Source organism: Amaranthus tricolor, chromosome 2, assembly GCF_026212465.1.
Source record: "Amaranthus tricolor cultivar Red isolate AtriRed21 chromosome 2, ASM2621246v1, whole genome shotgun sequence".
Taxonomy (NCBI): domain Eukaryota; kingdom Viridiplantae; phylum Streptophyta; class Magnoliopsida; order Caryophyllales; family Amaranthaceae; genus Amaranthus; species Amaranthus tricolor.
The window spans coordinates 6,437,268-6,460,541 of record NC_080048.1 but is presented as its reverse complement, the minus strand read 5'-3'; the positions used below and the strand labels follow the sequence as shown (position 1 = coordinate 6,460,541).

Sequence of the window (23,274 nt, the reverse complement as noted above, 5' to 3'; positions counted from 1 at the left end):
ATGTGACAGATTAAACTTATTACATTGTATCAATATTATCATGTAAATAATGATGTAGTTAATTTTCCATTTATTTGTAAAATCATTTTTCAGTCCTTTCCCAATTGCATGTAATAATAGGGCAAAAATCAATGCAGACAAGATTCTCTGAATTTTTATTTCATGCAGGGCGGTTCTATGGCAATTCAAAGTGTTTGACCACCTAGGACCCTAAAAAACAGAGGTCTCATATATTAACAAACTGTTTATAGTTTATCAATTAAGCATAACTAAATTGGTGATGTGCTTTTGTTTAGGGGCTCGTAGCCTACAAACAATTAATTTTGGTCCCTATTTTACCATTAATGGTTGCATATATACTTGTAAGAGACGATCTATATGAAATACCATCTCTAATTGGGTTAGCCCATAAAAAAAAATATAGAGTAAGTTACTTGGTGAACATTAAAATATTATAGGTAAACATTTAAATTCTTTAAGAATACTGTGAACAGATATTAAAAATACGATAAATAAACACTAAAGATGATGTAAATAGACATCAAGGATGATGTAAATATGCATTTAGAATACTATCAATAGGCTTTAAAGATACTGTAATTGGCATTAAAAATACTATAAATAGGTATTAAAGATGATTTTATTATTAACTCAATCGAAAATTAACATTGATTAAAAATAATCATTTATAAACATCAACCTAATTCGATTATAACCCAACTCAAAACCGACCAAAACCTAACCTAAATATTATCCAACTAATCCTTGGATTTCTCGATTGGCACTGAGCTAAATATAGCGCAAAGTCGTATATTTTTGGTTAATAAGATCCAAAAGGATCATCGATCACGAGAGGCATAAGTAAATAATAGGCATATAGAAATTGTTGTACGTCAAATGACATCAAAATTCTTGGTTTCGGGCAAAACAAACAGGCACGTTTTGGACGAAAAAATATGCTATCGAGCTACCTTTTAAAGCCTACACGGTAAATCACCCTAATCTCGAGCCAAATCATGATAAACAAAATTACATTCAAAATTTTGTTACTTAAGAGCATCCTATTTAGAAGCTTCAAAATTGAGAATTGCTAAGAAAAGCAATCATACATCTAGAATTCTGAAATAATCTATCTACACTTTGCCACACTGCACAGTGCGTTTCTAATAACTTCTGTGCCTTCTCCTGAAGCTGTGATTGACATCGCACTGTTTCTCCGTGAATCTGCAGATAACATTGCAAAAAAGTTATGGTGTGAAAACTAGTAGAAAAACAACAGACAAATCTTTTTGATACTAAAGTATTCGGTAGTGATTAACAAGTTTGGCTAGATTGCTGAAAATAAACATGAGCATTAAGTGGCTTTCGATGCTTTAGTATTCGGTAGTGATTAACAAAATCAGACATGAGAATAACAAACCTTTAGAAACAGTCTCAAAACCGCCTGCACGAACTCAAAATTGTTTCTGAAAGATATTTCATGAAGGAAATAATCTAAAAGCAGACCAAGTGAAAGCAATGCTGGTCCTTTACTGAGTTCTTGAAATTCATCTTCATCAATAATTTGAAGCATTCGAAGCTCCATATCCAAAGATGAAGGAGATAAACCTTTAATGTAATCGGTGAATGCTGAAACTGCAAAAGCATCACGATCAAAAGAAAGTCCTATTTTCTCTCTGTTCTACATTATTTGTCACGAGACAACAATATAATATTGGATATACTACTATAATATGAGTTATGAATTGTAAAAATGCTTCACAGAAAAATTTCGGAAACTTGTATTTTTTTCCTAAGACATATTTATACGAGTAAACTTTGTGTCAGTAAAGAGAATAAACTTACAGTTTTTGGATTCTGCAGCAGACTGGAGCACTTGCACAAATGGTGAAGGAGGCAAACCAGTCATGTGATCAAAATTATGTCTAGAATCTCCATCCTTTGGCTCCTCATTAACCACCTCACTTGGTTTAAACATAATGTCCCCTGAAAGAGACGGAATTGAAGATAAAAAGAATGGCGCCTTTTCAGGTTTCTTAGGAGGCTCAATGGGTTTATTGCGAACCTGGAAATGGCAAAAGATTTACATAAGCACATCAAACTAATAATAGAACAAACGTCCTGCCACAAAAAAAGGTATTTGCCCCGGATGAGTAAGTGTTTCATTATCAGAAGAGATGGAAGAACCTTAATAACGTCCAGATTGACCAAGCTTTGCCACTGGGTCTTGGGCAAAAGTGAGAGTGTAATTAAATCAGGCATTTTCTGGTCGAATATGGGCATTTTGGCAGTCTTTTCTAAATATAAATGCTCAGTATCTCCTTCCTCAAGATCAGTGTCTTTACTACCCTGAGCTGTACTAACAGATGGCAAACTGACATGCTGAACGTTCTTCCCGCTAGCATACGGTTCAATACTAGATGATCCAGAGAACATCGCCTGATTAACCCTGCAACATACACAGAAAAATAATTAACAAAATGAGCAACAGTCAACGACCTGAAACGATCAATGCATGTCTGTTCACTAAGGCACTACCCCCTGAAAGTGCAATTTCATACACCCAGTGATCGGAGACAACCTATATAGCTTTTGCGTTTTGGCATCTAGCATAACAATGGAAGTCGGATTACAAACGAAAAGCACTACCTCTCTTGTTTTGGTTTATACTTTGATTTTTAGGTCTCCCAAGTATCTACTTAAAAAGTATTTTCTCTCATAATATGTTACTCTAATTTCAACTTCTATGAAATATATCTGAAAACTCCGAATGTGCGTGCTTGTCGTTTATTGCCAGTCCCAACTCCCATGCCTGAATAAGGGAGGAGGTGAGCAGTAAGTTAATGACAATCAACTCAGTCATCTCATGATCATTACCAAAAATTAGATTCATGTAGCCAACTCCAATCTTTTGGGATTCGGGCTCCGACATTGTCGTATGAGATATATATATATATATATATATATATATATATATATATATATATATATGAAGTCAAAATAGTCATTAGCTAATGGTCATAACTTCACTAAAATTTTCCATAAAAGTGAGTATAAACTATGAAACAGAAAGAGGGAGTGTTCAAAAGCAGTTTTTTAACTGGTTGATCATGATATAAAAAGTTTTTTAACTGGTTGATCATAATTAAAAAAAGCTGACAAAAGGTAAGGTGCTATACTTGCCCCAGCTTTTCAGCTAGGGGTGAATACATTGGCCAGTATACCTATTAACAGATACCAATAAATTGCTTATTTCAACAAACATATTTAGCGCCTCAAATGTCCATCACAAAACCTCAATACCAGTCAAACAAACTAGACCCACGAACATCAAACAAAACCATAATACTAAATTACATTCAAATTTGAATAAATTTGGATAATTGGATAGTTTAAGAAAACTATTTCTTCTTACCATAAGTAGACACCATTTTGATCAACATGAGTAGTTGCAAGGACGTCCATATTAGGAGACAGAGAGAGTGCTGTGATGGCCACATCAACTTGAACCGCATCTATTTGTCTAGCTAAAATAACATCCCAAATTCGAAGTGTTCCATCCATGCTGGACGAAAGAAGCCATTTTCCATCCTCACTAAAGCACATATCGGTAACACGGTCTTTATGTCCTTCAAATTTTCGAACCATTCTAAGTGCCACAACATCAAATATACGAATGACCAAATCATCAGCAATAGTAGCCAATAACCCTGAAACATATCAAATGCCACAATTTTATTCTATGGAATACATGTATGGGATAGAAGAAATTTTAAAACTATTTGATTAAAAATTTAAGAAACAGAAGCAAACATACCATTAGGCCTATGGTAAACTATCTTAATTACATGACAGCCTACTTCCCATCTGGATTTCAACTCACGACCCCGGAAATCCCATACCTGCATCACAATCCTTGAGTTAGAAAAATAAGAACCCAGGTTTCTCCCATCAAAAGGCAGGGAAGAAAATAAACAGAACAGAAGGACAAATAACAAACACAAAAATGGAATTTTGAGTAAAAAAAATTCAAATCGAAGACTACTGAAGTCAATATCCTTTTTTATACTGAAAACTTAATGCTCCAACCCTAAAAGACACCCCGCCGATAATATTGGCTGTTAAGCGTAACAACTACAAGAATTAGACCTTAATTTGAAGTTCAAAAAAAGTACAAAATAAATGATCAAATTCAGGCAATTAAATGTGAAGAGAAAATCTAAAGGTTACATATCCAAGTTCATGTCATGCAAAGTCTTCCTTTTAGAAAAAAAATAGATCCTTCAAAAAGAAAAAATCAGCAAAACAAAACAAAACTAAAATAATCACATAAGACAAATATTAACTAAAGCAGAAAAATAATTGGATTCAAATGCGCGCTGCATCCCAAAAATCAGAAATTTGAGAAAAAAAAGAAGTAAACATACCTTTATATCACCATAATATCCTGCAGTTATCATAAGGGTATTTGTTGAATCACAAGCTACTCCAACCACTTCTCCATCATGAGCACAGCTCCTTCTTTCAGACTTATCCAAGTAAGACCCTCGGCTTAGCCCAGATTGGAGATTAAACCGCTCAACCCAACCACCAGATGTCCCAAGAACAGCAAAGTTTCCACATGCACTAATAGCGCAAGACTGAAAAAAAGGCAAAAAGGTCACATCATCTTGAAATATGAATATTGAAAATAAAAAAAGGCACGCATCAACAAAATCCATTCAAATCACCAATGCTTATTCAATAAATACGTTTGCAAAGAATATTGATTTGTTATTTGGGTAACCTTTAAATTCATGGTGACATCAATGAAATTTGTGGTGACTAAGCCCATTATATAGTATATACAACAGCCAGTACACAATTTTGCAATAAAATCAAGTCTTCATAATGAAGAACAAGACATTGAAGGGCCACATGGGAGGCAACAGATAACAGAAACAAAGGAAGTTACAAAAATTAAACAAAATTTTGAGCTCTAGAAATGCGTGAACATTGATCCTAGAAATCTAGACTTAAGTTACATGCAAGTCCAAGATTACTAGAACTCACTTTAATGAATGGCCAATATTAAAGAACTTACATTAAGCAGGTGTATGATCAAAATTGGTAAGTTAAACCTAAAGAAAGTCTTCTGGAGAGTCAAACTAAAAAAACAAGAAATAAAAAGTAGGTAAGCTCTTTACCTTTACTGCAGTCCGATTTTCTTCAGAGGGCTTTAGTATGTGCTCTCCCAATACAAAGTTTTGCAGTCTCCAAACATATGCTTCAGACGTGTCCATGTGACAAGTAACCACATTGCACCAATCACGCTCCCTAATTTCAGCTGAAAGTTGTTTTAGCAGCACGAAAATTAACCATTAAGTAGGCAACTCTTGGAAAATCAAACCAGAGTGAACATCACAACAGTCAGGGTTGGGGAGTGGGGGTTCCCAGATATAAATGGAAACTTTAAGCAACTTTACATCAGGCAAAAGATGAAAAACCAATTAGACTAAAAAAGTTCTAAATTGTCACGTACATTGACAAAATTAAATCCTACTTATTCGTAACAGGCTACATCATATGGCAACTATAAACAAGCTAACAGTCTAACACCAGGCAAAAGATAAAACACCAATTATATTATGACAGGTATGAACTGTAACGTACATTGACAATAAAACAAAAATTATATTATGACAGGTATGAACTGTGATGTACAATTACAAAATCTGATCCAAACTTATCATTATCAAGCTATATCAATCAATGAAGGATCGTCAATAGAGTCGCAACTCTAAACAATGCACCAATTTGCACTGGTGCATAGAAAGAGGGTCAAGCCGTCAAGGCAAAGTATTTGGACGGACTCTACAATGTATAGAGTGTGGTGTAATTTACACTTAAAATTGGCATTTGTTGTCTGATTGGTGCAGAATCTTGCACACATAAGCACAGTCAGGTAGGTCGGCAGAGGGACAAGCAAAGCAGAAGCAAAAGCACAGACCCAGCATCAAATCAACATATATAGGACGGCAAGTCGTCGCCAACACTTCAGCATCAGGTTCAACGAAGCAACGAGTTATGTTAGAATTTTAGCTCATTTAAAAGTTTAATGGTAGATGTTTGATAAAACACAGTGATTAGTTGGTGTTGTTACGATATTAGGAGCATGTTTAAGATATGATTTAATGTAATTTAAAATTATGTTAGAGGTATGCCTAAACTAGGATTATTAGGCTTATATATAACCGCTTATTTTGTAATTAAATTTGGATTAGAATTTTGAAATTTGATACCAAGAATTTGACTTGATAGCTAAAGTTATGGCAGGTTTGCTTGTGTAGTTGTGAATAATCAAGTGAAAGACATTGAAACATGTTGTGAGCTCAAACTGCTTTCAAATCTTTGAGCCTCGGTGAGAAATGAAAATATCCCAAAACCCAATGAGAGTCTTTTACACGGTGAAAATATCTCATATATTGAGCTAAAAATTATTTTTTGTCAACTTTGCAACTTAAGACGTGGGTTGATGAATTAACACATGTTGTGGTTTGATTCGTTCGTATGGAAATTGGACACATCATACTCATAAATGGTGCAACTAATCACTGACAACACAAGATATATGCATCAAAATTTTTTCATTCTTGACTAAGGACACATCATTGAATGATATACAAATGATTTTACATAATTAGTTATAATAGATTAGGCATATAGGTCCTAGTACAGAGCATTTACAAAAGTTTATAACTTCAAACAATTGAATTCTATCTTTTCTTATCTCATCACCAATAAAAAAATTGTGTAACCTGAATTCCTAATCATTCTTACAAATGAGCATAGAACTATAGATTCCAAAAAAACCCATTCAAAAGTATACATGAAATTTAACTAATGGCTTCAATTAGTAAAATGAGGTGTAGAGTAATATGTTGTTTCTTTCGATCTATTAGAACTTCTATAAACTTATTTGAATATCTTAATTTTGGGGCCCTTTTTCAGCATTAATAAAGATGAATCTACTGACCCATATTAACAACACTTATTATAGTTGAGAGTCGCACTTAAGTAAGCCCAATTAGAATTGTCTGAACTCATTCTACCTTGCTAACTCTTGTCTGCACTTGTTAACCTAATTGAACTTATTTAACGTAAACTAAGGGAAGATATCAAAAAATAAAAAAAAAACCCAATAAACTACAAAAGTGAAACAATAATTTTCATCTTCACTCAAAGACACATGTAATCATTAGAAAAACTGCTAGTATCTAGAGAACTTACCACAATCAAATGCTACAACAGGCTTCAGTTTGATTTCTTCCTCCTAACATACAGGAAAAAGACAAGTGAAATAGCGAAGTAAGCTTATAATACCGTAATAATAGAGGCAACTAAATAAGCACATATACACTTGAAAAGCGTTCAAAGATGAAAACTCACACACTTCCCAAAAAGTCAACAACTAGAATATTTCTCTTGTTTCCAAATAAGCTACATATCTCTTTCAATAAGAGGGGAAAGATAGAAAATAGGAGAAGGTGGGGAGGAGAGAAATAGAAAGACACCATGTGCCAAGAACTAAATGGGATAAGCTATTCAAAAGCAAAAGAAATAGGAAGCATTAGCGTTACATGGAAAAGGATGGAGTTAAAAAGTAGCATTTAGCCACATGCCAAGGATAAACTTAATTCCCTAAAATGTTCAAAGTTAGTATTCATCATCACTGGTCTTCACAACGTGCAGACTTCTTAAAATAATCCAAATTATTGATTTCAAACACCAATCTCTAATATAGGGGACTATTTCTCAAAACAAGTGACCATTTATTTTCTTGTACGTAGTAGACCAGGAATGACCTAATAAAAACAACAATATCATAGTTCGGCCTATTTTGAGAAGCAACCTTCCCATAATAGCTGAGACAGTTTAAAGAGGACCACATGTAGTTATGAATTTAGGATCAAAAAATCAAAGGCATCCAATTTTCTATTCTTCAATCACCATGGCTAGCATATACAAACAATAGTAATATTAATAATAGTGTATCAATGTTCAAGTAACATAGTACGTGAGCCAAACTAATACATGAAGAATATAAAAAAATAAATAAATAAAATAAATAAAAAATTAAAAAAAAAATATTGATGTACAAGGGAGCTTATAGTTATATACTTATATAGTAGAAATATATGTTATTCTAGAACTTGAATTGAAACTAATGTTGACTCGATATTTAAAAGAGACAAATATGCACATTTCTCCAAGATTTCTACTGCGTCAAGATAATTTGGATGATATAATGATATCAATAGAGAAAGGCATCTACGCATAAAGAAATTTATATCATTGAAGACTTAACAATTGTTTCATAAAGCATCAGATTTTTTACAAAAGGTATCCAACATTTTTGCAAAAGCTTTTATCAGATAAATAAACTTAAACACACCAGCCTTCCCAATAAAGGTTTATCAAAACAACCGCAAGCTCCCTCTAGAAAGAATTTATGACACAGAATCTAAGTTAATTGCTCAATAAGTATTAATTAGCAAACAATAAGTCCATACAAATCTGAGGTTTCGCTGTGTATGGTAAATGGCTTTTTCATTGGTTTATCAACTGGCATTTTGGTTGGTCAAACAACCAGAAAAAATGTTTGGCCAGCAGATTAACTGGCTTTTAAGCCAAAATAAAAAGGTATCAAGAGTAGCTTTTTTATTGGCTTTTAATTTTTTATCAACTTTTACTCTAATAAACAACCTAGCTTATTGGAAGCTAGTCAAACCAACCAACAACTTCAGGCTACAACATTTCCAAACAAACCCTTCATCGCTGCAATGTAATAAGTTTTTCCAAATAATTCTAGAACTTTTATAGCTAAACTCTATTATCAAGATATCGCACCTTACGTAATACTAACACCATTTTTTATATATTTTTTGGTAAAATACATATGCTTCCATTGGCTTTTAGATGTGTCAACATTGCGTAATTCAAGCTCTTAAACCGTTACAACAATTGTGCACAAGCAAATTAAAAAAGTTACAGAATCCAAATTAATACAATTTTGCAAAAGCAATTAAGTTAAGGAGAATAGGATCTCATAAATAAACTCAAATAAAACCCGACATAAATTCCTTTTAAACCGTTGTCTTGATATTATCATCAACCATAATGCACGTAGTGCACTTTTAAATTTCAGTTCTCAAAGATGGCTTGTGCTCTAGCTAACGCACGAGATTTCACCACTCAACACCCTTTTGCTTTTATTGTTGCCTTGATGTTAATAAAGTTCACAGCTTGGCAAAACTCCTATCCAGTCCCTCCCTCCTCCCTCTCTCACCCCTCCCTCTCTCTCTATCTCATGTCTACTAAGGAACTTCAAAATTCAACTAGTTGTAGTTTGACGTATCCAACATGGTTAAGGAAGCGTAGAGAACTCATCATAATTTACAAACAACTTAAGCCAAAACAAACTGGATAGTAAGATAATTGCAATTATACCTTTATCCTTAGCTTCTTGGCTCTTCTAGCAACATGACGCTGCGAGAGCTCCCTACTTTGTTGATCCTGATCATAACAAAAAAAAAGCAAAATCATAACATCAACGATGATGACTACTACAAATTTGAAAAGACTATTATCAAACAAATTTACACAACACAATTCCCTAACAATTATCTTCCATTACTTTATTGTATCAAATACAAGTTGACATAGAAAAATAATTAATGACGAAACATCTAAACTACATTCAAAAAACTTTTTGAGAATGCGCAACAAAATACAGAGCCACAACACAAAATTATAATATAAAATACCATGTAGAATGTGAAAAGGAAATAGTAAATACCATATATATGGTACAAGTATAGTAAAAAATACAGAGCCACAGCAATGGAAAATTATGAGAATGTGCAACAAGCTCTAAGTAGAAATTACATATCATAAAAAAGCAAAATTAGACCTGAACAACGGAAAAAAGCCTGAAAGCTCGATCTTGGCCAGCAGAGAGAATGTGCCTACCGTTTGCATAAAACCTGCCAAAACAATCATTAACACTGGAACGGGCTCCTTTATTCAAAAATAATCTTTTTGGTAAGGCATTAAGGAAAGAAGGCCCAAAAACATCTAATAGAATGCATTTAAGTTTCAAACATTTGGCTAGCTGGAAAAGTGATGATAGCATTTCCATATTCGGATACTCTTCATGCCACAGTAATAAGCAACCCAAGCTCAAATTTCATTACCAACTCCAATATTTTCAGTTTAACAATCAAGAATATTAAGAACAATAAATCAAACTATTTCCAGTCTGATCTCATCTTATTATGAGGAAACGGATCAGCATTAGGGTGCACCCGTGCATATATCCTCAACCATCATTTCGGTTTCCAGTCTTTAACTTACCAAATAAGGCCACTGTGGTGTTAAGTAAAGTTTTGACTTTTTAGTAGAATATTTAGAGTCGGGACCTTTTGGTGCATGTAATTAATAGGTCAATTCTGTCAATTTTTTTGTAAAATACATTTATGACTCTAATTTGAAAGCATTATTTGAAGATCCATTTAGAAAACATCCAGTTTTCCATAAAGCCAACCAGAAACCAAATATAGATTGGAAATCTGATCTCAGGATTCAACATTTCATACATATTAGAATACTGAGTTTCAGATTTTCGAAAATTCAAAATTTTCATATACAATCAATCATTCAATCTCTTTGATAGTTCTTTTACATTTGAACTTCGCTATCCCACTTACTCCATAGCAATTGCCAACACCCAATCAAAGTTTCATATTCCAAACCTATTCCTCACTCCTCCCTCGTTTATTGCATGGCTTACCACTCCTCCTAACTCTAATAATTTGATTAATGATTGACAACGTACCATCTTCTCCCCTCCTCCATCTCTCTCAAACATATACCAATGAACATTAATGACATCCAATTTCACTAAAAAACCAACACTCACAATACCAAGCAACCCCGCAATTTCAACAAAGTAAAAGGGCATACCACTGTAAAAAGATTAATACATTTACTTTTCTTCGTCATGAGCAAGGATAAGGAGTATTACTTTAGAAAATAGTAGAACTATAAAGAATCAGTTTACTTCCTACTATTAACACTTCCTTTTCTTCCAAAATGATCAATTTGTTCAAAGTTCAAACAAAGACACTTAAAATTTTCCCAATAACTAAGATTTTTCAATCTTCACCAGAAAAGATTACACGCACGGTTGTTAGAATCGGAAACCTACCCAAGATCAATAAGCGAGTCAGATCGGAATTGGTAGAATCGAATCACTGAATCATAAGATCCTTCCAATATTTTTGATATGAAGTAGGCTAACTGATTTTCGGACATATTGGTTCGTAAAGTTCATCTTTAAAGTTTTGAGCCGTAAATAAAGATATATTGGACTTAATATTTTGATTGATAAAAAAGAATAGTTTTTATAATCATTTATGAACTGCAAGTCAGTAAGCACATAAATTTTCAATATAATAATGACGATATATTTTTAACTTATATTTATATGTAACTAAAAGCTAGAATATCAGAATTTTTTATGATTGAAACTATCCTTGTAGGATCGAGTCGTTGAATTGTAGGATAGTACAACCATATTATGATCCTATCACCCATATTCTTAATCTTGGTAGGATCGTACAATCCTAACATTATTAAGAATATAAGATCCTACCTGATTTTGGGATCATCTTCCTGCTTTGGATCGTAAAGTTGTAGAATCGTAGATCAGAATCAAGATTTCTAATTACCATGATTACATGTCTAATGGGAGACCACAAATTCCCATCACAAAATCAGTGAAGCTTGTGAAATGTGAGCATCTAAACTCGTAAACACCACAAAAGATTTAGAACTATAACTGCTTAATGTATCAAGCCATGCTTTTTCTAAGTTCCTTGTGCCATAATCAAGTATTCCTTAACCATATGAAAACTTAATGTTTTACTTTGTACAAGGACCAAATTCAGTGATCTCCTAACTCCTAAGTGATTTTCCTAAGAGCAAAAAAGATAATTTCAATACTCTCCTATGAGGTATATTCAAATTTGCCAACACCTCACAAAAATGGTGATAGGACTAAAGAACAAGTTACACAAATAAGCCATTAATAGAAGTTTTGTAGAACCAAGAAATTTATAATTTTTTCTACTTTTTCTGGTAAATTCAAATATGAACAGAATTTTAACATACTACCTTATACAAAGAGGAGGTGCACTATGACCATTCCGGAACCGTAAAAGCCGTGGGTCCCCATCAGTAGTGTCGAATATCCACATCTAGCAAATAACAAAAAAAGTTTAAAGAAGAATAACAAAGTAAATAAGGAAACAGCTAATTTGCTAAAAATTCAGGGAAAACTTTTTAAATTCTGCCACTATAGCATGCGCAGACACATGCACGCGTACACACACATTAAGAGTAGCAAATAACTACTAAAAAAACTTTGACCTTCATTTAAAATTTAAAAAGTTCATTAGCCCTGCCTGACTTCTAGCCCAATTCTGATAGTTAAATTCAGCATCAAACAGCAAGCATAGCATCAATGTAAAACCATTAATTGCCCAAGTATGGCAATTAAAAACATTGTAGCCAAATTAATCCATGACTTCAACCAAAAACATAAGTGGCAAAATGCCAATTTTTAAAAGGTAATTAAAATAAAATATTCTTAATATGAAAAATGAACTACAAAGCATAACGAGCATGTGCAACTCTTGCTATCTAGACTACCCACTCCAAAGTAGATATTAGAGCAAATTTTTCTCAACTAATTTCGAATTCTACAACCTCAGTTCCTATGTTATGGTTTTTGACTGTTATGGTCAAACTTAAAAAACTTTGACCATTAATATCTTGAAAATATAATGAATAATCCTCCCACTATCCCACTACTTTCCATTTTAGTTTGTCTCACTCATTTTGCACTCTTTCCTTTTTGGCAATTGTCCCACTTTCTTTCTTTTAATCTCCTTCACAAATTTATTATCTATCTCCATCTTAACCGTTCATTTCAATCATCCACTTGTTTTTTGTCTTATTCTCCAATTCAATTCCCCTTTCCACTAAATTTCACCCAAAACATTATAGGTACGATGGGAGTATTATAAAAGTACCATTGACCAATTGTCGCAAAATATTTTTTCATAAAAACTTTTTAAAATTCATAACATATAATGAGAGATAATAATGATCCAAGTGTTTTACAAAGACCGTGCAAACCAAAATACCAAGAACAAACGGGAAATAAGCTACTAATTTCAAAAATACACTTCTGTTTTTCTCCAATACTCCCTTTGTCCCAATAAAATTTTACCTATTTCTATTTAAATTTGTCCTGATTACTTTGCATGATTTCCTTTTTTGGCAATTATCATGCTCTATTTTAATTCCATCCACAAACTTGTTCTCTTCCTTCATCTCATACACTCATTTCTCCAACTACTTGTGTTTTCCCTTATCCTCCAACTACAAATTACTATAACAACTTCGTAAAAGTTGTGCAATTTTCATGTAGACAAAGAAAGTAATAGAAATAGAAAAATTCTTAACTACTAAGTTGATTTAATTCTGTTATAGAATACCCACATGTCACAGATGCCATATTCCATCCCAATTTCCAACCAGGAACCCACTTTACAAATGTAAAGTTCCATGTAGTAGTCAAATAAAGGGCATCATGGATAGAAACTGACACCATATTGCAAAGTACTTCGGCAAAGAAGGTACAGAAAATGGGGGAACGAACTAAAGGTTAAACATTGTGTTGGATAGAGATCGTTTCCGGTCATCAAGTTTGACATGTTCCGTAAAGGTAGATAAAAAGGTTAGGAAAAACTAAGCTAGCACAGAAGGATCAATGTCGTCCTGAAATGGTAACTTCAGTAGCTATCGATCTATCACAGTCTAACTGTTAGAAAAAAAAACTACTTCTAAATCCAATAGGCGGACCACTGCTTAAAGTTATAGCAATTTGACCACCTAGTTAATATGAGTTACATAATGAAAAATCAAATAACATGTGAAGAGGAAACTATTTAAGCATACAAGGCTTTAAGTCAAAAACAAATTAGAGTCCAAAATTCATTCAAATGAAAATATGCTTAAAAAATTAAGCAGGGCCATAAGGCAGAGTACAAGGTTCATTAGGCAGAAGGCGAGAGCTTATTTTCCCATATTCTAAAACATTCCTAAAGGCGAGAGCTTAAAAAACCTTTTTCAATGAAGAAAAACCAAAAGCAAGATCACAGGAGATTAGCATACATAAAAATCCATTCCATTAAAAGCAACTGACTTTATCCAAAATGTTTTAGCAGAGTCTAAAAATGTTCACATAACTGCAACAGGTCAATAACATAAGTACATCAAGGTAAAAGTAAAACAATTTTCAAGGAACAAAATTCTATGTTCCTTAGAACAGCTCGTAGATCTCTAAAACTCTACATGGATTTCATGTCATTACAAAGCTCAATTTTTTCATGCCTCATTGAGTTCACATGTAAATTTTGCATCTATGTCAAGCTGATAAGGATTTGAAAGGAATACAATAAAGGTGAGAACACATGCACATCAAAATGAAAAGTAATAATAGCCAAAAACTAAGAGAATTGCTTACTTTAATAGAGTTGTCTGCTGATGCACTCATAAGAACAGGCTCGTTTGCAAAGAAGTGAAGTGAAATAATTGCACTGTCATGAGCCTCTCTTATAACTGATTGCAGCCTTCTTTTCTCAAGATTCCATATACTAATGACACCAGAAGTACCTCCAGATGCTAACAGAGGTTGCCCATCTGAAATAAAGACTTAGCTTAGCTAAATGGGAGAAAAAGAAAAAATAATTGAACAAGGAATTTCATAATATTTAACAGTAGTAAATAACGTGTAAAAGATTTTCAATTCCCCTCATATTCCCACGAATTAGCAGAGCAAACAAGTTTCTTCCGATTAACCTTATGAAACCTGATCCCAAATAGTAGTATATAGCTATGGCAGATTCTTCCAACCTCTATAGTCAAAAAAATACTTTGCTTGACGAAGTAAAATAAGAAACAAACACTGACAACACATATAGGCAGTCTTAATCACCTAGTGTATGTGAACAGTTGACCAACTAGCTTACAGCCAGTTAAGCAGCCACACTTTCAACACTTTGAAGGAAAATGGAAACCACATCAGTTGAATATATCTAATATTTGCATAACTATCGAATAGTCCTACTACAAAAGACGCCGAGTTCCTAATAACTAAACTCAGGTTTATTGTAACTCAAATGTAAAGAAAATGTTATTATGAGGTGACGTCAAACTAGAACCATGAAATGCACAAGATTAGAGAAGGGACTATTTGCAAATGCACATGACAAGAAGTAATTCTACAAGAATTGTGCTGGTGCACAAGTAATTGTTTTTAATGAAGTAAATTAGAGCTTAGGCTGGCCATTTGTGCAAGTTCCAGGAACTTAGCAGGAGTAACAGATACTACATTTTCTCAAGTATTTTCTATTCAACAAAAATATAACTCTTTATTGCCATAATGCCATATCTTTTCAGCTTTTCTAATAACATCGCAAATCAATAATTCTAGAACACCTCTATCAAGTAAAATTAATAAATATGGAACTTCTTCGTGCATGACAAGAGAATAGAATAATGCAATCACTTCGAGACGGAAACAAGGAATTTAATCAAGACCATTTAATCATGCAAACATCCTTCCACAAAAAACCCAAATCAAATCTTAAGATACATAGTAAAACGGATATGTACCATATCAAATGGTGGATGTATGGATCACTGTGCAAAAACAAGACTATCGTAAAGGTTTTCAAATTTACTGAGGCCGATATTACCCGCATCATAAAAGCGTAAAAAAACTCGCATTATAGAGAGATATTTCATTGTTTAGGCTGAAATTTGACGGTATGAAACCCCATTATCCTTGTTACCACATCACCATGTTACCGCCTTTTTGCACTATGGCATGAATACAACAGAAATCGTTTGTTGGTCATTTTGAGGTATTCTTATTTCTTTCAAAAACTAAGATTATTAAGTATGATTTAACGGTAACTTATATTCAAGAACTCTACTAAGGATTGAAGGTATGATTTTCAATTCATCAGTTCAGGCAACATGTGTCGAAGGCTAAAAAGTGCACCATGATAGCCATGGTGTACCTCTCATGCAACACCGGGCCAAAATTGCAATCTCTATGGAAAAAGTAATAGCTACCATACCTAAAAACAAAAATATATGTAAAGTGTAGTTCATTACGTACATGTTCCCAGTACAGACATCTGTACAAAAGCGCAAAAGCTACACAGTTTAACCAGTGTAAAAATTACGAAGATAACCATAATATTAATGATCATCATGTACAAAAGCTTATGCATATCCTTGTTTTACGTGGCCTAGGCAACCTTTAGCTAAATGTAAATAACAGAAGAAGACTCTAAAGCACCATTATTACATGACATATTTACGCTACATACATCTATACAAAAGCACACAAGCTACACAGTTAAACAAGTGTAAAAATTATGGCGACAACCAGAATATTAATTCTCATCATGTAAGAACAGCTTTTGTATATCCTTGTGATTTACGAAGCCTAAGAAACCTTTAGCTAAATGTAAAAAAAACAAAAGAAAAATTCAAGACTTCAAATAACAGAAGAAGACTCTAAAGCAAAGTCATGCAAATATGTTGCTTTTACCTAGCTATACCTAGAAAAAATTTCCTTAATGTAAAGAATACTCCTTAAGCGAGACTCATAAAACATAAAAAATATTCAAAAATCTAACCTGTGCTAAAAGATAAAGCAGTCACAGCACCACGCATTGAATGTGTAAATGTGACAAGCTCTTCATCATAACGCATATTATGGACATGGATTTTCCCATCGGCACAACCTACAGCAACAACATCTAGTGCTGGAGACGGGACACAGCAAGAAATGGGAGAATTCCAACCCTTGAAATCATAAAGCTTTTTCTTTGTGTTAACATTCCAAAGCTGCAAATTGCCTTTCTGGCCCCCCAAAATAACCTAGACCAAATAAAAAATCAAAATAAAAAAAATAAAAAAAAACCTTTAGAAGCCTTCCTACCATACTAATCACAGGAACAAAAAGTTTGTACGCATAATTCTCCTTACAATTAAATGTGTGGTAATAATATTTTGATAAGATAAGGTTGTAGACACAATCAAAGAAAAACAATAATGACAAAATCTTTTCACCTTGTTCAAGTAAGTATCTGGATGCACAATACAAGTGGGTAAAAATCTGTCATCCAACACAATATGGCTAATGGGCTCTAAATTTTGCTCAATTCCTTTAAATGCCCATATAAACATATGTCCATCAACGTCGACACTCAAAATGTGGTCACCAAATAAATACAATAGCTTGATCTTTGCTCTATGTGAACTCCAAGTTGTAACCTGTTCAATTAACAATAGCTTTCATCACAACAGCAAAATGATATTAAATATTGCAATTCGTCCAACCGGTAACTCCTGACATATAAATTAAACTAAACATCAAGACAGCAACCATGAAACCGCAACTAAAAATAATGATATCATCCCATCACCCCAACTAGAAAATAATCAAAAGTAAACAAGGTGAAATGCTTTTCAAAGAGCTTTAGATTTACTTCATTGTTCTCATGCAACAACAATAGCAATGTTAAAGCCTTAATCCTAACATATTACATGAAGTCATGAACTAAAACAATCAACCCTTAAGATTGTCGACAACAAATATTGTACAACTTTCCCCCCATTTACTACAAACCAAAAACTTAGAAAGTAAAATTTATTGATCACACATACTTTTCCACTCCTCCTTATGTATTACATAAGCTCCAGTAAATTCAATCCCTCATGTCATTCTTCATTTCTACTATTAGGTCGTTTTCGGCCTTTCTCTTCTACTACTCTCTTCAAAGTTTTGGGCTATCTTTGAACATGATCTGAACAAAGTAAAAAGTTTCTTCTCATATTGCCTTCAATATAGAACAAAGTAAAAAAGTTTCCTCTCATAATGCCTCTATTAGACATCAACACTCCTTATGTCTTCATATCGAATCTTATCCTCTAGGATGTATTTGGGAACAAGTAATTCATTTCAAATTGTAAATTTTAATTATAAAATCATAAATGGAGAATTTGAAAATGACAAGGTTTGGAAAGTCATTCTCTACTTTTCAACTTTAACTACATTTAAAACAATGGTAAAATCGACTTAAATACAAATTCAAATTTTCTTTATAATTAGGCTATACTAAATTTGAGTTGATTCTAGATTTCCAAATGAAATCATTCTTCCCAAACATAGCATTAAGGTATAACCACACACCTTAATAAACAAAATTGAGCTACCCCTATCTTCTTACAATGATCAAATAGTAATGTGGTAGAATTTACCCTTTGACCTTAGTGGCACTCCGCACTCCCTGAGTTACATAATAGTTTAGTCACAACTCTCTTTTTTATCCACAAAACCTACATTGTAAATCTTGTTAAATATAAAAAGTGATCCAAGATACTTAAACATTCACTTGGAATTAGCGTCTTTGTATCTAACTTTACAAAACCTATGATATGGCCGGCAATTATCTATGTACTATGTCTTAGTCCAACTTAGTTTAAAATTTTTTCTCCACATCTCTGCTTAGCATTGATCTCTGGTATCTTCAACTAATATGATATCATTAAGAACAACAAGCAACATGGTTTCATTGTTATCTAGACTAGAATTACAAAGAAGCTCTCAAAGTGGAAGCTTGATGTAAATCAATTGTGATTGAGAATTCCTGAGTTGCTTCCGCATGTCCTACAATAGGTTTGTACTTCCTCACACATATCTTAAATTATACGTTTATATACAAGTGATGTGACTTCCCTTAACATAACCCACCAAAGTACTTTCCTTAGTATTTTGTCATTTATCTTCTAAAAATCAATATAAACAAATTAAGTACATCAAAAATTTACAATTGAAACATATGCAGCTCCATCGACCAAAAGTTTCAAAACTTATAATTAATCAAAGTACGAGGTTTGTGTAAGGCTACAGCCTTGAGCACAATCTATGGGAGATCTAATATTCAAATACAGTCTAAGAAAGAGACAATGTGTGTTTCAAGATCAGAGTGGCTCATAATCATTAGTCAAAAAAATAGTAGGAAAAACATGTTCAAATTTATCAATGGGAGTTTTAACTTGCAATACATATAACGGAAAGAAACAAACAAAATGAATAGCCTATAATCAATAACCTGATGAGCACGTTTGAATACTGCAATTTTGTTCCCATATGCTGCAAAGGTATAATCACGATAAGAAGCTAAAGCCCGAATTTTCTTGGGGAGTTGAGGACCTTCATTAATGACATACAGATCAGTAAAGCATATGAAAAAAGCCAACGAGAACTAAACTACATGATGGTAATGAAATAGAGCATTAAAGATACAACATTCTTCACCCTAATGTCATTAGTAACACCCACCTATGCTCCAACCAAGACCAAGTTTAAGGAGCATATGTATGCAATTTACTGTTGTGAAAACAAAGAGATTGGCTATGATTGACCTTTTATAGCAAAGATCATATGTGGATTCAAAGAAATATTTGCACGTGATTTGAAAAGTCATTTTACTATAATCCAATATAATCTTTAACAAGAAAATATAAATCTTCGACTACATCACTAGAGTATCAAAGACACCATCTAAAAATTATATAAAAAATACTAATATAAAAAAATAAACATCATGGATAAGGCAACTCCAGCACATTCTCCACAACTAAATAAAATTCACAAAAGCAAAACAGCTGATAGAAAAGATGTCAACTTACCAACAAGTACCAAGTTAAGCTTAGCACACTGTCCACCAAAACCAAGAAAACAAAATGCATACTTTAGTTGTTTCGACAATGAAAACAAGATACAAAAGGAAAGGAGAGAAAATGTACATTGTAGATTTGCCAAGCTTTTCCAACACTAACAGTGACGAAAGTTTCAGTGCCAAGTTTTTGAACAGAGAAAGGTATTGAACTTGTAATGTAGCCAATTGCTCTAAAGGCTTCAAAAATGCCCATATTTTCAAGAACCTACACATTGGAAATTAAAATTTTCAAAAAATATCAAAAATTAATGAAAAATAAAATTAGGGATTATGTAGAACTTAGGCTAGAGTTTCAGCACATATTGAAGCCTCTTTTTCTCATGTCATCAAAAAATAAATTCGGGAAACTTAATTAAACATGGAAAATTAGCACAAGAAATTTTCTACCTTTAGTTTCTGTCTTTCTTACAAAACATAGCCTACACAAGTACACCAACAGTTCATTCAATCCTCAATCGTCAAACTAACAATGACATAACTAATATTCCTACTGTTAAATCCCAAAAACAAGTCTACAAACATTAATAATTCCCTGTATTAAATCCCATAAACAAATTCTCCTGAAAACCAAATGCAAAACACATAACAAAATATACAATTACAGAACAATCTCTTAAATCATATAACAAAATATATTCTAAAAGTACCAAATTAGGAATTATTTTTGTTATAATCGAATAACAATCTGATCAAAAACAAAGCATAAGTTCGTACCTATAGTCGAGTAAGCTGATTGCCGGTGGTGCACTGGAGCCGCAGGAAGAGAGTGGGGGAATGGGGAGGGTGCGCCGCTGGGAGGAGTGGTGGAATGGGGAGGTGGGTCGTATGCCGCAGGAGTCGAGTGGGGAAATAGGGAATTAGCTAGGGTTTGAACGTTGAACTTTTGAGTTACAGCTACACTTGTACGAGATCGCCTTAGTCTATTTTTTTAATTAATTATTTAAGATGGTAAGTGATCATTTTAAGTTTAGTTTATTTTTTTAATTGATTGCTTTAAGATTATAATTGATGATTTTAAATTTATAATTAATCACTCTAAAAACTATAAAAATAATTATTTAAAAATTATAAAGTGATTACTTGTATGATACCATTCCACTGTAAGACGGATCCATACAAGCAATCCTAATTAAATAATTTTAAAAAATAATTAATTAATTAAATTGAAATGTGAACCTAACATACTTGGTAATCCTCATTTTTTTATAACCCACATCATTAATTGGTTTTTGATAAAATAAAAGAGCATTGTTCATAGACCCCACTTCCCACCACTTTTGATAATCAGCATTAGAAGCCACTAAGCCAATGTTGAAAATTATGGAATTGCATCCACCTAAGCCAATATTTCATACCATCTTTTTCTTCTCTCATTTTTTAATACTGTGATTACTTATACTACTATAACTAACCATTTAAAAGTTGCTAGTCATAACTCTAAAGATATCACTTATATTTTTAAATTGATTATTTAGAGTCTTAAAGTGATCATTTATAATCTAAAAGTAATGATTTATAATATCAAACAAATCTATCTCTAACATTTTCAAAGTATTAATTTATATTCTTAAATTTTATGACTTACATTGTAAAATTAAATATCTACGATTTATAAGTACTCATTTTTAGGTTGTATGCGATAATCTTAAAATAATTACGTATAGCCTAAGTGATGACTTAATATCTTAAACTGAGGACTTGTATTGTTAAATTGATTGTCTACTACTTATAAGTACTCATTTTAAGGTTATATGTACCTTAAAGTGATTACTTATAGCCCTAAGGTAATGATTTATCATCTTAAAGTAATAACTTACATTGTTAAATTGATTACCTACTGTTTATAAGTTCTCAATTTAAAGTTGCATGTGATAGATCACCTAAAAGTGACTACTTATAACTTTAAAGGGATGAGTTATCACTAACTCTAAAGTGATGACTTATATTGTTAAAAGTGATTTTCTATTGCTTATAACTATTCATTTTAGGGTTTTATGTGACGACCTTAATGTGATTACTTATAGCCTTCAAGTGATGATTTATCACCTTAAAGTGATGACTTACATTGTTAAATTAATTACCTACAGCTTATATATACTGGTTTTAAGGTTGTATGTGATAACCTTAAAATGATTACTTATAACTAAAGTAACTGACTTACCTTAAAAAAAAGGCTAAATTAAACACCCAAATCACAATGAAAACCTTTTATGTCAAACAAAAAAGCTACCAGATTGTAACACTAATTTTAATAAGAAATTAAGGGTAAAGATGCAAGATTCCATTTGATTTATAATAAAATTTGATAATTCTAAAGAAAAAAAAAACAAATTGAAAGAAATATTCTTCAAACAACTATCAAAAATGCTACATTTCATAAAACTAAATTTAATCATCAAAAAAATACAAAATGTTCTTAATTTCATAAAGCAAGCAAAAACAAAAATACAACCAAAAAAAATATGAAAACCAATCATTAAATGACAACTGCTACATCATCTTCTCGAACTTCTGCTTTTCCAGACCCCAAATTTGATCTTTCTAGAGAGATTAGAATTGTCGATTATAACACTCACCATTGACATAATTTTCATCAGCCATTTTTTAAATTACTCTTATGTTCTGTAAAAAAAATTGACTTTGTTTGGGTTTTTAGTTTGATTGATGATTTAATCAGATAGCTTCAAAAGATGGCTTAATAAAGAAAAAGAAAATGGACAATCTCAAGTCATATAAGTCAATAACAAGACATTAAGGGAGATCAGGAAGAAGAGTGGAAGGAGGAGGTTTCATGAAGAAGTTAGAATTGAAGCACATGTACAGTTTCCTCGCATTGATATAAACTACTTTTTGCTTTTTTACATTTTTTTAAGATGATTGTTAAAAAGTATTTAATGAAAAAAATTTTGTTCAAAAAGTGCCAAATAAAAAAGTTTTGCCAAAAAATATGTAGTAAAATTTTTTTTTTTCCAAATAGTACCAAGTAATGTTTTCCTTTAGTTTCTTCCTTATCTTCAATTTCTTTTTTAATTTAATTTCGATTTTGAGGAAAAAGTAGAGGAAGAAGACAATGATAAAATTGAATTGGAAAAAAATTAAAAATGAGAAAGAAGAATTTTCGATTTTGACCAGTCAACCGTTATATTTGACAATCAACTGAAGGAATACGTTAATTGGTACTCTTTGGAAAATGAAAAATTTTATTAGGTAGTTTTTGACAAAACTTTTTTTATCAAGTACATTTTAGGAAAAAAATTTTATTGAGTACTTTTTGACACTTTTCCTTTTTTAAAACAAATATAAACTACTTTTTTATTTTTCTTACAATTTAAATTGGGCC

The 23,274-nt window shown here is 32.3% G+C and overlaps 1 protein-coding gene across 2 annotated transcripts; it reads right to left on the bottom strand.

Moving 5' to 3' along the window:
* Nucleotides 1-858: 858 nt before the first annotated feature.
* Nucleotides 859-20,840, bottom strand: LOC130805129 (U3 small nucleolar RNA-associated protein 21 homolog). Of its 2 annotated transcripts, XM_057669786.1 has the most exons (20): nucleotides 20,649-20,840; nucleotides 20,322-20,353; nucleotides 20,002-20,139; nucleotides 19,885-19,912; nucleotides 19,305-19,405; nucleotides 17,260-17,463; nucleotides 16,824-17,067; nucleotides 14,636-14,811; nucleotides 12,217-12,299; nucleotides 9,953-10,025; nucleotides 9,490-9,555; nucleotides 7,270-7,312; nucleotides 5,187-5,326; nucleotides 4,428-4,640; nucleotides 3,818-3,902; nucleotides 3,416-3,710; nucleotides 2,188-2,449; nucleotides 1,846-2,065; nucleotides 1,421-1,635; nucleotides 859-1,224 (listed from the first exon to the last, which is right to left on the bottom strand). In XM_057669786.1, exons 3-20 carry the CDS (start codon nucleotides 20,125-20,127, stop codon nucleotides 1,075-1,077), a joined length of 2,724 nt encoding a protein of 907 aa, XP_057525769.1. In that variant the 5' UTR covers nucleotides 20,128-20,139; nucleotides 20,322-20,353; nucleotides 20,649-20,840; the 3' UTR covers nucleotides 859-1,074. The 2 variants fall into 2 exon arrangements, with proteins under 2 accessions (XP_057525769.1, XP_057525768.1); XM_057669785.1 differs by lacking the exon at nucleotides 20,322-20,353.
* Nucleotides 20,841-23,274: the final 2,434 nt, after the last annotated feature.